Source organism: Anser cygnoides, chromosome 2 (genome assembly GCF_040182565.1).
Source record: "Anser cygnoides isolate HZ-2024a breed goose chromosome 2, Taihu_goose_T2T_genome, whole genome shotgun sequence".
Lineage (NCBI taxonomy): Eukaryota > Metazoa > Chordata > Aves > Anseriformes > Anatidae > Anser > Anser cygnoides.
In genome coordinates, this window is record NC_089874.1 from 56434277 (window position 1) to 56448505 (window position 14229).

General features: G+C 53.7%; 1 protein-coding gene across 1 annotated transcript; it reads left to right on the plus strand.

Annotated features, from left to right (window-relative positions):
- The first annotated feature begins 3560 nt into the window (after positions 1 to 3560).
- Positions 3561 to 13056, plus strand: LOC136790075 (coiled-coil domain-containing protein 81-like). Its single transcript, XM_066992148.1, has 13 exons — positions 3561 to 3741; positions 5783 to 5844; positions 6396 to 6552; positions 7165 to 7421; positions 7817 to 7902; positions 8435 to 8592; positions 9325 to 9442; positions 9961 to 10081; positions 10586 to 10759; positions 11112 to 11281; positions 11600 to 11722; positions 11915 to 12035; positions 12238 to 13056. The coding sequence occupies exons 1-13, from the start codon at positions 3678 to 3680 to the stop codon at positions 12400 to 12402; spliced, it is 1776 nt and encodes a 591-aa protein (XP_066848249.1). The 5' UTR covers positions 3561 to 3677; the 3' UTR covers positions 12403 to 13056.
- The last annotated feature ends 1173 nt before the right edge of the window (positions 13057 to 14229 follow it).

The window sequence follows — 14229 nt, forward strand, 5'->3', positions numbered from 1 at the left end:
GAACAGGCTGCCCGGGGCGTTGTGGAGTCTCCTTCTCTGGAGACTTTCTAAACCCACCTGGACGTGTTCCTGTGTGACATGATTTAGGTGTTCCTGCTCCGGCAGGGGGACTGGACTAGATGATCTTTCAAGGTACCTTCCAATCCCTAATATTCTGTGATTCTGTGATTCTGTGTGAATAAGTGCACTACAGCAGCTGAGTAAGATACAACATTAGCAATGTTGCTTTTGCACAGCAATACCAAAAACTCTAGCAGCAGTGCAGAAAGCTCAGCAGCAACTCCAAGTTAGTGACCAATGAAATACTGATTTTAGGTCACACGTGTAGGGAAAGTGCGGAAAGCTTTAGGCAAAGCCAAACTGCAGGAAGATGTGAAAAATCACGTCTTGCATTTCCCATTGCTTCTTGAAATCTGCTAGCCTGAGTGATTGAGTTTAGGGCAGTGACATACTTGAGTCCCGTGACCTGGAAGATGGAAAGACCAGTTTGACTGATACGGAGGACTGGGATGCCATACGTTTCCTTTCCTTTGAGGGAATCTTTTGTGTGCAAATGTCCCAGATGTCACTGCCACTCAAGAGAACTTTTCCTTGGGAAAAAGACAAGGAATATTCAGCAAGGTGTCCTGGTTGCAGTTAGGACAGAGTTAATTTTTCCTCAAAGTAGCTGGTAGGGTGCTATGTTTTGGATTAGGATGAGAAGAGCGCTGATAACATGCTGATGTTTTAATTGTTGCAGAGCAGTGTTTACACCAGGCCAAGGACTTTTCGGCTTCTCGCTCTGTCCTGCCAGCGAGCAGGCTGGGGGTGCAGCAGGAGCTGGGAGGGGACAGACCCAGGACAGCTGACCCAAACTGGCCAAAGGGGTATTCCATACCATCTGGCGTCATGCTAAACAATATATAGGGGTGGCTGGCCGGGGTGGGGGGCTGGCTGCTCGGGGATAGGCTGGGCATCGGTCAGCGGGTGGTGAGCAATTGCATTGTGCATCACTTGTTTTCTTACACATTATTATTATTAATACTATTATCATTATCACTATTATTATTATTATTGTTATTATTATATTCCTGTCTTAATAAACTGTCTCTATCTCAACTCACCGGCTTCACTTTCCCGTTTCTCTCCCCCATCCCAGAGAGGGAGGGGGGAGGGTGAGCGAACGGCTGTGTGGTGTTTAGCTGCCAGCCGGGTTAAACCACAACACAAGGTCAATGAACAATCTGGCTTCTGTCAAGCTCTCCAGGATTATCCAGGGCAGTGCATGTGTCCTTCCAATGTGCCATTCCTGACTGTAAGTGAAGCTCACTGTAACTGTTCTCTATTTTAAAATGTAATTGGAAGAGCATGAAGCTTACTTCATGACAACCGTTATGAGACATCACAGCACCATGAAAAACCTAAAGCACTAAGTTGTAAGGTAGAGAAAATAGACTGCTCCTTGGATATATTCCCATGTTAAAGCTCTTGACCACTGACCACAAGACTGTGATTTCCAGTTGCTGCTTCCATTGGCACAGCTGGCCGAGGACCCTGTGTGGCACCAGGAGCTTGGGTCTGTGGTTGGGTGCTTCTTTTCATGATTAGGAGCACACTGTGTGTGGACATGGCTGCCATAGACTAGCACCTTTTTCCATGCCTCATCCTGCAGTTACGGATCTTCTTCCTGCCAATTCTGATCTCTGATTTCAGCCAGCGTAGCAGCTCTCTAAGGGCACGAGTTCCTCTTCCCTTGTTTTCCAGGCCACCGCCATTTGGAGCAACTGCCGGATGCTCAGATTGCCTCGGGAATCCGTGTCTCTGAGAGCGCAGTGCGGCTTTGCATGGAAAGGACCACGCGTCTCTTCCGTGCCTGCACAGAGGACATGCAGAACGTTGCCTTCCTTTGGAGGGACATTGCCATGCTGATCATCCAGGGAAAAAATGTCAAAATGCGATTCTCTGCAGTCCATGGCAACATTTTTAGCATCACAGCCCCATGAAAATGCTAACCCACTGAGTTGTAAATTAGATTAAAAAGACCACTTCTTGGATATAATCCCATAGTAAAGCTCTTTTATTTCCGTGACTACAAACCACAGACCACGAGGCCATCCAGGCTGCTAATGGCGGCACTTCATTCTGTTCAATAAAGCTTTGTTTCCAAAACACACTGGGTCTTTCCTTGGTGGCTGTCCACCCTGCACTTTGCAGCGGATGAACTTTGGTGGAGCAGGGAAAGGCCAGCATGGGAGGGAGAGCTTGACTGTCAGTCCGGCTCCCAGGGCAGCTCTCTCCCGAGGCCAAAGCTGTACCTGCTCGCCTGCAGCTCTGCTCTTGGTGGCCAGCACACTTCCCGCTGCTGGCTGGTCCCCGCCGCATGCCCTGCTGCAGCTGCAAATCCCTGCTTGGAAGGGACTCTGCAGGGAACAGGAGGAAGAGGAAGAGAAGCAGGCTTTTGCCTGGGGCAGCTCTGGGCACCAGTCCCCTCACCGGTCAAAACTGTCCGGAGGCTTGCAAAGCCAGGGTGCTCCGGGGTGCCCAGGCCAGCACTGCCAGGGGTACCCAGAGCTGTGCAGGCACCATGCTGTGCCGCGGGAGCAGCTTTTTCAGTCAGGTAGATAGTTTCACTCCCACTTGTCCCTGAGGGGCCTTTTGTTCCACACCTCCTTGTCAGAAAGGCTGGGAGGAGCGCAGGGGAGATGAGCAGACCTCCAAAAGCTCCTCTCCAGACACCTGGGTCAGGACAATGCTCTCAGCAGCAGGCTTGAGAGCGGGCTGTGCAACAGGAGGGAAGGCACCCCAAGGCTGCTGGGCACCCACACCCTGCCTGGGCTCTGCGGGTGCTCCAGGCCAGCAGTGGCAGTGGCTGCAGCTGCAGCGGGACCCAGACCCCTGCAGGCAGCAGCAAGGCACTTCCCCGATGGTCCGGAGGGGCTCTGGCTGCAGAGGGGCTGCCGCGGTGCTGGTAGTGGCACTGCTCATCCTGCACGTCCCATCTGAGGGGCTCCTTGGGCTCCCTGGCACTGTCACAGTGAGCAGCTGAAAAGACAGGTGGCCCCTTCCACAAAACATCCCCCTTAACGTTGCTCGAAAGGTGAGATGTTCATCTGGTGGGGCTTCCTTGGCCCAGGCAGCCCTAATGGCTGTAGGACAGAAAGCAGAGCCCCACCTGTGGTGCCTGTAGTTTCTCCATAGGCTGTCAATTAGTGTGCCTGGGAGGCTTCTTTCTTCTCATTGTCTCCATGTCTCTTTTGTCAGGTCTGTGTGTTGGTCTAGTTTGCTTTCTGGTTTTTGGTTTTGGGGAAAGAAACCCACCAGCCGTTACAGCCCATGAGCACTTCTGGCCTGGGGAAAGCCCTCATGGTCAGGAGACAGTGAGGTGGGGGCAGCTCCCCCAAATGCCCTCTGCAGCCCCTACCTGCTACAGGGTCCCCCCTGGGCAGCGCCTGGGCAGGGGCGCTGCAGCCCCTCTGTGACACGGTCTGAGGTCACAGTGCGACAGTCCCACCTCACAATGGTGACTGCCACCTTTTAACCTGGGGCCGCCACACGTCCTCCCACTTGTCCCTGAGAGGCCGAGGGGACTCCAGGCACTCTCCAGGGAGTTGCTCTTGCCACTGCTCTGCTTTGGAGGAGCTGCTCTGAAGTGAGGAGGAGAAGGTGGAAAGAGAGGCCACAGCAGGGGTGGAACTGAGATGGCAAAATACCTCTTCTCAGCACCTTGCTTCCCTCCAACAATTGAGAAGCTCTTAAATTCTGGTAAGGCCTTCAGGCCCAATTTCACGAGGGTTGTCAGGCTCAATGACATCTCTGAAAACTGGTGTGGATCCCCTGAGGCCAGTGGGGGTGGCTGGGAAGGCCTGGTGTCTGCAGGAAAGGGCCTCCTTGACCATGCCAAAGGGCTGAGGGACCGACCTGGCAGCCGGGGTTCGGGGCTTTTTTCCTGACCCAGCCCCTGTGTTCCCTACGGCACCCCAGGCAGAAGTTGCCAGTCCTGAGGGTTGCTCCTTGCCTGGCAGTGGGCACTGCCCACCCTCAGCTCCTGGCTGGCTGGAAGAGCCGGAGGGGTCTGTGGGCTGTGCAGCGTCGCTGTGCTGGGAGGTGCGACGTGGAGAAGCTGCACATATATCTGCATATACACACGTGTTGAAGCTCCTCTGTCCACTTCCATGACTAGAAGTGAAAGACTGGGGGAGATCCGCTACCGAAGGACAATTGTATGCAACTGCAGAAGAGTCAGTTGATAGGGTAGATTCTTAAACATAAAAGATACACCTGTTTTTATTGAGAGAGTCATTCCTTATGAGAGTTTTATTACCACAACATCCGCAGCATATCAAACTCTCTGATGAAATAGGCTTTGCCCCAAAGAAATGGCAAATTTCCTGCCACTCGTCGCTGCCTCAAGCAGACCAAAACGGTAGTACTTCTGCAAAACTGTTTACTTGAAAAGAGCAGTGGCAAAAGTAGAATGTGCTGACTGAGGTTGAATATACCCCATTCACTTCAGTCAAAGAGCACACGACAGAGAAATGACAGCAAATACAGCTCTTCTGAGCACCCTCAAAGCCACATGTAGTGGGTATCCATGGCAAGGTTTTGTTAGCAGGGGGCTGTAGGGGTGGCTTCTGTGAGAAGACTCCAGAAGCTGCCCCCCCTGCAGGCTGCGGCCTGTGGAGGACCCCCACTGGAGCAGATTCCGGGCCTGAGCTGCAGCCGGTGGAGAGGGGCCCACACAGGATCAGGGAGTCTGGGGGGAGGTGCTGCTTGTGGGGGACCCAGGTTGGAGCAGTGTCCTCCTGACGGATGGACCCCGTGGTACGGAGCCATATCTGGAGCAGTTCTTGAAGAGCTGCTACCTGTGGGAAGCCCACACAGGATCAGTTCGGGAAGGACTGCATCCTGTGGGACTGACCCCACATTGGAGCAGGGGAATAGAGTGACTGAGAAGGAGCGTCAGAGACAAAGTACTATAGAATGATCACAACCCCCATACCCCCGTTCCCCTGCACCGCTCGTGGGGAGGAGGTGGAAGAGGGTGGATGGGTGGAAGGCGTTTTTGTTTTCTTTCCTTTGTTTCTCACTTCTGTGGACTGTTAGTAACAGGCAATGAAACTTAATATCTCCCTACTCTGACTCTGTTTTGCCCATCACAATAATAGTTGCGCAACCTTCCCGTCCATATCTCAATCCTTGAGCCCTTTGCATCATATTTTCCCTCCCTTTCCCTTTGAGGAGGCGGAGTGAGAGAGTGGAGCTTGGCTGCCCACCCAAGTAAAACCACCACACCACCCAAGAATGATACAAGGAAGCAGGCTACATATGTTCCCCACTCCTCTCCTCTGCCAAACCGTAGCATCCTTTTAACTGGTAGCTTTGCCTCTGGGACATCTTATGTGAGACCGCTAAGTTCTGCGCTCTCTGATATATTCCTCCTTTTCTGAGCACATTTTTGCTGACACGCGTCAATACACAGGGGACAAGGGGAAGCTGCTCCCTGCTGGGGACACACCAGGGCCTGCCCTGAGCCTTCTAGAGTCCCACGGAGCACAGCACCGTGCCCTCACTGGTGCCACAGTCCACTGCCAGGTTGGCCTTGAGGGTGGGTCACACCTGGAGACCTGCACCTGAAAGGCAAGGAGCCCTCTTTGGGGCAGCCTGAGGAGTCCTGCAGCCTCTGCTGGGCTCTAGAGAATGCAGCTGAAGAGTTCAAAATGCATCGGTCCTTGGATAGCTGTGTGCTAAGTGGCTTTAATGTTGCCGTCGGAGAGCATGACGTGTCTTTTCCTTGGTTTTCCAGAGCTCGCTAAGATTTGGGCCAGCGCATCCTACTACCTGAGTCAACAGCTGGCTCTCCACCAGGTGGGACTTGCCTCTTCTTCCCTCACACCCTGATGTTCCATGAAGCAATGAGAGCCCTTTGTCATCGAGTGCAGTTATTCTTCCCTCCTTTGGAAGCAGGACCAATGCCCCAGAAGGCCTCAGTAATGCACTGCTGGGCCACGGACTAGCTCCGCTGTCAATTCAGATGTACTGTGAGGTCCAGGCTCGGATTTCAGAAAAAGGGCTGGACTTTTCCTGGGGCTTCCTGAGTCCCCCATTGCCAGAGCTGATTACCGAACTGGGCTGGGGTACTACTTCAAGGGTCGTTCCAAGTGTGGGAAGCCCCCTTGTATCTTAGTGAGCCAATGGACGTGTGTTGGCTTTTCCTGCACTACCTGGCTCTTCCTTGGGGAAGGGGGGTGAGAGGGAAAAGTCCAGGCCCTCTACGTCTTCTCCCAGCTCTCCAAGGAACCCATCTTGCTGAGTTGTACCTCAGGTGTGGACAGGGCACAAAGCTCCCTCCCCGCTCTCTGGCAAGTCATCTCTTTGTCCCTGCAAAGCTTCTTCTGATCCACCCTCTTCTGTTTCAGGCTGTCCGCATTCCTGGTCTTGGAACATTCACAGTTGTCACAGAGCAAGTAGCCAGCCAGAAAAATGACATCGTGACTGTTGAGAGACCCATGTTTCATCTGGCTAAGGCTATTGTGCACAACCATGACCTCCGATACGACTACATAGACATTCCAGGTAGGACGACTGAGGACTGAAAGAGGTGTTTGCCCTTGCAGCAGAATGCGAGAGCTGTGCTCTGCTGTCCACCGGTGACGCAGCCGAGGACCAAACTCCTGGCGCAGCCTGAGAAAAGCTCGTCAAAGCGAGCCTGGTGTGAAACGGACCCAGTCTCTCTAACTGCTTTAAATAATCACCAGATGACAGTGCAGCATAACAGCACACTCTCTTTGACCTGCTTCAACAAGAGGTTTTACTCCAGTTTTATTGGAAACGTGTCTTCTTGCCCCATGGTGTTTCAACTCTTGCTCCCACCTTCTGCTGTACTAGGCCTCGTACAGGCAAATGCCAGAGCTCTTCTTGGCTCTCAACACCTCTTTGCAAGCAGAAAAAGCAGGCACCAGGAGCTTGGGTCCGTGAATCGGAGCGTTCCTGTCTAATGATTAGGAGCACACTGTGCGTGGACATGACTGCCATGGCCTGGCACCATTCAGCTTGCCATGGGTCCTAGCACCTTTTTCCCCGCCTCATCCTGCAGTCAGGGATCTGCTTCCTGCCAGTTCTGACCTTTGATTTTAGCCAGCTTAGCAGCTCTCTAAGTGCACGTGCTCCTCGTCCCTTGTCTTCCAGGCCACCTGCATTTTGAGGAACTGCCGTATGCTCAGATCGCCTCAGAAAACAATGTCTCTGAGAGCTTAGTGCGGCTTTGCATAGACAGGACCACGCGTCTCTTCTGTGTCTGCATAGAGGACAGGCAGAACGTTGCCTTCCTTTGGAGAGACGTTGGCATGCTGATCATCGAGGGCAAGGATGTTAAAATGAAATTCTATGAAGACTTTCTGAAAAAGCTGAATGGGACAACGAATGCTTTGCAAGCTCTTCTCAGGGTAGGATTTTCATTTTCCCAGCACTACCCATGGTTCTTCTGAAGTGCCTTCCAGGGACTGGGTGGCTGCTTTCTCCTGGCCTGTCGTGCTTCTTCAGCCAGTTGGGCTCCTCGTGGTCTGCAGGAAAGCAGACTCTGTAGAGCTCTTCCCTTGCAGGCAGGGGCCTGGCTCTGCAAGAGACCCCCCCGAGAGAGGCCTTGCTTTTTGGCAAAAGGCTAGCGTGCCAGTGGAGATCGCTGCTCAGCCCAGCGTTTGGGCAGGGAGCGGAGGTGCAGGCAGAGCAAGGCTTGCTGAGGCCGGAGCCCTTAGGCAGCTCTCGGTGGGGCTAAGCTGGACCAAGCAGCCAGCCCTTGTCAGTGTCCCCATCGCCTGTCACTTGTCTCTGTCTATTGCAGATGCCAGAGATGAACAACTCTGTCATCTCTCACCTCGACACCGCTGCTTCTCAGACCGCTTCTGAACGTGTCATTGTCTTTCCAATGTGAGTAAGCTTTTTCCTGCTGCTCTCAGCAGAGAAAGAGATCGGCTTCTCAGCTCATGCTTGCGGGGGAGGGCTGCCTTGCCGGGCCCTGTGGATTATGCTTGTGACGGTACTCTTCAGTGTTGGGAGGACTGCTTTGCAGGGAACTCCGTGGAGAAACGTGGGACAGCAGAAGTGCTTTAGACGACTGCGCTGCTATAGACATGGAGAGTTTTTTGGGCTCGTTCTCCATCAGCATGCTCCCACCATTTCTTTTCTCCTGTGAGCGAGACTGCCTTCCGCTTGGGCCCACGGGCTAGAGGAGGAACAGTTCCATGTCCAAACCGGAGCTTGAGTCTGGTGGGGCTCCACATTGCTTTGTGAGCTATGAGTGAGAGGTAGCTATGCGCTGGATGGTACTATGAGTTAGAGAGGAATAAGTTTTTCCCCTGAAGCAGCAGGCAGGATTATTGCGAGGTCAGCCATGCTCACAGCAAGGACAGGAGAACATTGGCACAGTGCCCTGTCTTCAGCGTGGTGCTCTTCTTTCCAGGTACAAGCACGAGAGCATGCTTAAGAAGCCAACGGGGACAGTGAGTCTGAGAGGACAAGTGAAGCCCAGCAAAGATCAAAGGGCAGTGAGTCTGATCGGACAAGTGAAGCCCAGCAAAGAACAAGGCTGGACAAAAGGAGGAGAGAGCGTCAAGAAAGGTAAGGAACCCATGGGTCACTTGTAGGGGCATGTAGGTTTCCTTCTTCCTTGTCTGGAGGGGATTAGGGCCGAGGTTACCACAGAGTGCCTGGAGGAGCCTGAGACACCTCCTGTGACTCTATCCCCATGGTGGGAAAGCTCGAGCAAGCCATTGTGGAACAAGATTGTGCGACAGCCCTGCACCACAAACGTCCACTGCGAGTGCTGAAGGACACCTTTCCTGTGGCCTCCACTCCCCAGCCTGTGCTGCAAACCCTGGAAAGCTCTGACCCTGCTTCCTTCCATGCTCTCAGATGCCTCACAAACAATGCCTCTGTTGTGAGCGTGCCTCTGTAGCAAATGTGTGTGCGTGGGACCGATCAACAGATGCAAGAGCCGTCTCCTCTTGTGCGAAGCGATTCCCCACCCCAGAATGACTCTTTGAGGGCATGGGCATCTCCCAGGGAGTCCCCCATTTCAGCACACGGGGGAGATAAGGGCATCAAAACGGTATTGCCCAGGAAACAACGGTGCACTATAGCCAGGAAGAAAGAGATGGAGAGTGTCAGAAAAGGCCTACGAGGTCCCAGGAAACATGGCTCCAAAGGGACAAAAATGACCCCTGCCAATGGTGTTGCCACAGGCTTGAGCTGATCTGCACGCCATTCTTGCTGGAACTGGGACAGAATTGGCGCACGATTACCACAACAGCAGAGATGCTTTACTCAAGTTGTCTCCTTTCTTCTTTCCAGAGGATCTTCCCAAGAAGCGCCTCCTTCATCGAGCAACACTTGCTCCAGAGAGGTTACCCGCCCTGACTGTAAAGCCGGAGAGCAGTCAGAAAGCTGAGCAGACAGAGCGTCGTGCCAGGTGGGACTCCTGGAGAGACAAATGTGGCTGCTGCCCTGCTCTTGTCTCTGTAGGAGTGCAGTTTCTCCTGGACGCAGAAGCTGTACGAACTCAAAGTGCAGCTATCCCATCTCCCACTACCTTGCGATTTCTTGCTGCATGGCAAGCATCTTGCAGCATCACTTCTTAGCTGGGTAACTAATGGCAACGGCTCCTTGCAGGACTGGGAGGTCTTTCTTGCTTTCCCTCAGACTGCAATGAGCACAGTGTCTCGAGTCTGAAGAGACTTCCCCAGGAGCGATGGTGGAGGAGTGCAGGTGTTCTCCTAGCATCTTTTGGACACTATCGAGTGTTGGTCCGGGCTGGGCTCAACCACCCGGGCTGTTTCCAGCTCTCGGAGAGACGTGACAGAGAGCAGATCAAGCATTCAGGGGCTCTGCAGCCTTTTGCAGCGGAAGCAGCTGCACCACTTGGAAGCGGATGATGCGAAACCAGCTCCTCCCACACTCTGGTCACCTTGCCCCATTGTGTCTTTGCAGGAAGCTTCCGGCCATCCAGAGGAGTTCTGTGAAGGAAAAGGAAGAGGAAGAGAAAGTAATTCCTCAGGTGACTCCCAGGATGGTAGACTTTATTGCCAAAGCTATTGAGCAGAGGAAAGAGGTACGTGGCATGGACTGCTGCAGAGAGTGCGTCTTACTGAACTGTAGAATAGCGTCACTCGATGGACACCGGTTCACAGAACATTCTTGACTTGTGCCTTCATGTGACCACTGAGTTGTTTCTTTGGGTGCTTCACTGAAGAGAAGCCCTTTGCTGTGTCATTTGAGAAGATGCTTTTCATCCCCATTAGCTTCCTGAAACACACCCAAGAGCTTACCCGGGGATGCTTCTGATGGCAACGTCACTGCATGGCTTGCCTGGGTGGGATAGGCAGCTGTCAGGTTGCTTCTAGCCCCGTGGTCGCTTAGCTTGCCCAGACATTCCAGAAGGGCTCTTCAGGCGACTCTTCGGTTGAGCCTGCAGGAGCATGGGAGCAACCCTGAGCTGACAGACGGGCAGAAGACTGAGTGAGGGTGGAAGGGAGTGCAGGAAGGGGGGAGACACCCCAGCCCTCCCCGCACAGCGTTACTAACTGTCTGTGGTTGCGTTTTGGTCACCCTCCAGAATAAGTGCTTGAAGATTAAGGAGACGCTTCCAAAACACATTCAGAATTTCTTGGCTGGGGAGGAAAATAAGAACAAAGAGCTGCAGGAGGAGAAAAAGAAACAACCCAAGCAGCGAAGCGCAGCACTAACCAAAGCAAAAGTCAAGAGAGAAGTGGAGATGCCAACAACCGAGGTACTTTGAATTTGTGCACTAAAGGAGCACTTTCCCACCGGGGATCTGAGGCTGCAAGGTGCTTCTAGCACCCAAGCCGTAGTAGCACTATTGCTGCAGCACTGCAGGGTGGGTTGCTGCTGCCTTTGCTGAGCAAGAGAGACCAAGAGGGAGTTTTAGCAAAACGCCGGTAGTGCTGGGACATGACCCTGGGAGCGCACCGATGGCCTTGTGCTGGTTGTTTTCCCAGTCCCCCTGGGGTCCCTGCCAGAAGTGGTCTGGAGGTTGTCTGGGAGGGTGGGAGGGGGCTGCATGCTGGGAAGCATCAGCCCAGCGCTGCGGGGCTGTTGTAATGAGAGTAATTCCTTTGCAGGAATCCTGTCCCTCTGAGGAGAGAAGTCCCGAGAGAACTCCCAGCTCTCTGTCTGAGAGCGACTCGGGGCAGTCCAGCCCTGACCTCATGGAGAGGATGATGGGGGAGTGGGACGAGGACGGAGAAGAGCCACCCAGAACTCAGCAGGACAGCCCTGTGCCCCCTAAGCGGTAAGCGTGCAGCAGCTGCAGCCAAGGCCTGGGGTAGTGGAGTGGTGCCGAGGCACCTGTGGGTCGAGGAAGCCAGCCCCTGAGCCAAGGGGTCGCTTACAGAGCCCTGGGAAGCCGAAGGCCAGGGGTCTGAGCTGGCTTAGAGCCCAATGCCAGGGGCCTCTCCGCAGCCCAGAGCAGCCCACGCTTGAAACTCCTCCTGCATCGAAGGGGCTGTGGGGCCGAATGGGGCCTTGCGGGGAAAGGGTGGCTGGTTGAGGGAAGAGACAGGAGTGTTGCGGCTGAACAGTGAGAGAGACTTTGTCCTTACTGCTGCAGGAGTCTTTCTCCACGGACTCATGGGACCCTAAGGGAGGTGGTGACATGCATCGTGGAGCAGGTGGCCCGTAAACAAAGGGGAGAGAGAGATGCGGAGAGGGATCTGCAGGAGCAGCTCAAGTGGTAAATTTCCCCGGACGCGGGCAGTATTTCCTCCCTTGCAGTGCCCTTCCTTCCACTCCCCCAGCCCTGCTGGAAAGAGGGGTTTTTCCTGGCACTGGCCTTCTGCAGCCCCAGCAGGCGGCCTGCTCGGGAGCCCCGTCTGGGAGCGCTCTCCAAGTGCTCACACCACCTCGTCCCGCTGTGTGCTTGCAGTGAGCTGGCAGTGCTGCGGTGGAGTCGGTCGGCGAAAGAGGAACAGAGCTACCACCAGCTTTGGCAAGTGGGTCACCAGCCTGCACCCCCTGCTGGGCCAAGGCAGAGAGAGTCAAGACGGGTAAGTGCCCTGGGCTCCTGTCCACAAAACAGTATTCAGGAATGGGATTGGACACAGGGGTGGGACTGCATCACAGGGACCGTGGGCCTGCTGTCTCCAGCCAGCGTCAGATCCCCTCATTTCTGTCCTGAACAGTCTTGCAGTGTTGCTCTGCATGTCTCTGCGTATGCAGAACTACAGAGGTTTGTGTTGATCTCCGCAGGTGCGAAGAGTAGTGCCAATGCCTGTCAGCAAGGGACCGGAGAGGCCGTCCGGCACACAGAAGGGTCCAGATGGAGACATCCAGCAAGGGCCCTCCCTGCAGCACGAATGGGACCAGGGTTGCCCATCCAGGCTATTAACGCCAACACCTCCTTCCATTCAATAAAGCCCTGTCTCCAAAGTTCTCTGGGTCTTTCCTTGGTGGCCGTCCATTCTGCACTTTGCAGCGGATGAGCTTTCATGGAGCAGGGAAAGGCCAGCACGGGAGGGAGGGCTTGACTGTCAGTCCGGCTCCCAGGGCAGCTCTCTCCCAAGGCCAAAGCTGTACCTGCTCGCCTGCAGCTCTGCTGCTGGTAGCAAGCACACTTCTTGCTGCTGGCGTGTCCTCGGCTGCATGACCTGCTTTGGCTGCACATCCCTGATTAGGAAGGGACTGTGCAGGGAAAAGGAAGAGGAAGGGAAAGGGGAAGGGAAATGGGAATGGGAGCGGGAAGGGGAAGGGAAACAGGAACAGGAAGAGGAAGGGGAACAGGAATGGGAATGGGAACGGGAACGGGAACGGGAATGGGGAGAGAAATGGGAAGGGGAACAGGAAGGGGAAGGGAAATGGGAAGGGGAAGGGGAACAAGAAGGGGAAGGGAAATTGGAAGGGAAAGGGGAAGGAAAAGAGGAAGGGGAAGGAAAAGGGGAAGGGGAAGGGGAAGGGGAACGGGGATGGGAAGGGGAAGCAGAATGGGAACAGGAAAGGGAAGGGAAATGGGAAGAGGAGGAGGAAGAGGAAGCGTAAAGGGAAGGGGAAGGGGAAGAGGGAGAGGGAGAGGGAGACGGAGAGGGAGAGGGAGAGGGAGAGGGAGAGGGAGGGGAAGGGGAAGGGGAAGGGGAAGGGGAAGGGGAAGGGGAAGGGGAAGGGGAAGGGGAAGGGGAAGGGGAAGAGGAAGAGGAAGAGGAAGAGGAAGAGGAAGAGGAAGAGGAAGAGGAAGAGGAAGAGGAAGAGGAAGAGGAAGAGGAAGAGGAAGAGGAAGAGGAAGAGGAAGAGGAAGAGGAAGAGGAGCGGGCTTTTGCCTGGGGCAGTTCCTGGCATCAGTCCCCTTGGAGGTCAAAATTGTCCAGAGGCTTGCAAAGCAGAGGCTCTCCAGTGTGCCCAGGCCAACACTGCCAGGGATACCCAGAGCTGTGCAGGCATCGTGATGGGCTGTGGGGACAGTGACATCCAAGGCAGGAACTATGGCTGCGGAAACAGGGAGGAAAGCTTATGGTGAGGACGTTTTTTCAGTCAGGAAGTTAAGATTAATTGAAACCTTAAAAGTTGAGGACTGGGAGAGTGGATGGGCACTTACAACTTTGGTGAGGAAGCGGAAGAGGAAGGGGAAGAGGAAGGGGAAGAGGAAGAGGAGGAAAAGACATTGCTGTTGTTTAAATTATTGAGGAAATTAATTGTTTTTTGCTTAATGGAGAAAGGAGAGATGAAATCCCCATTGATAAACCTGGGAAAACTATAAAGCTCTTCGTTGCCTGACAAAGGTGTCCTTGACCCAGGTTAGCAAAGCAAATCTAAGAGATGGATGTCAGCTGACTGAGCAAAAAAATCCGTCTCCTCTAGAACTAACTCTGAGCAGTCTAGAATCAAAAGTACATAAAGAAGAGAAAGGATTCTAGGCAAGCTGTCTTCTTTCTCCCAGCTGCTGCGGAACCAAGGCATTCTACTGGCCTGGAATGATCAGGAGGAGAAGTATCAATCAACTTGGAGATCATGTCTTTAAGAGTCTTGTGAGGCAATTGGATATTAGCCTGTCTTCACGATCTTCTGGAATACTTCTTGAAAATGATTGCTAGATATTTAGTTACCAGATTGCTTCCAGTAATGCTGATATTTAAATGAAACTGAAGAAAGAGGTAACCTATGTAATCTGTGTGAACTGCTTGAGAGAGTCCAGCACAGAGCCACAAGGATGATTAAGGGAGCGGAGCGTCTTCCTTACGACGAAAGGCTGAG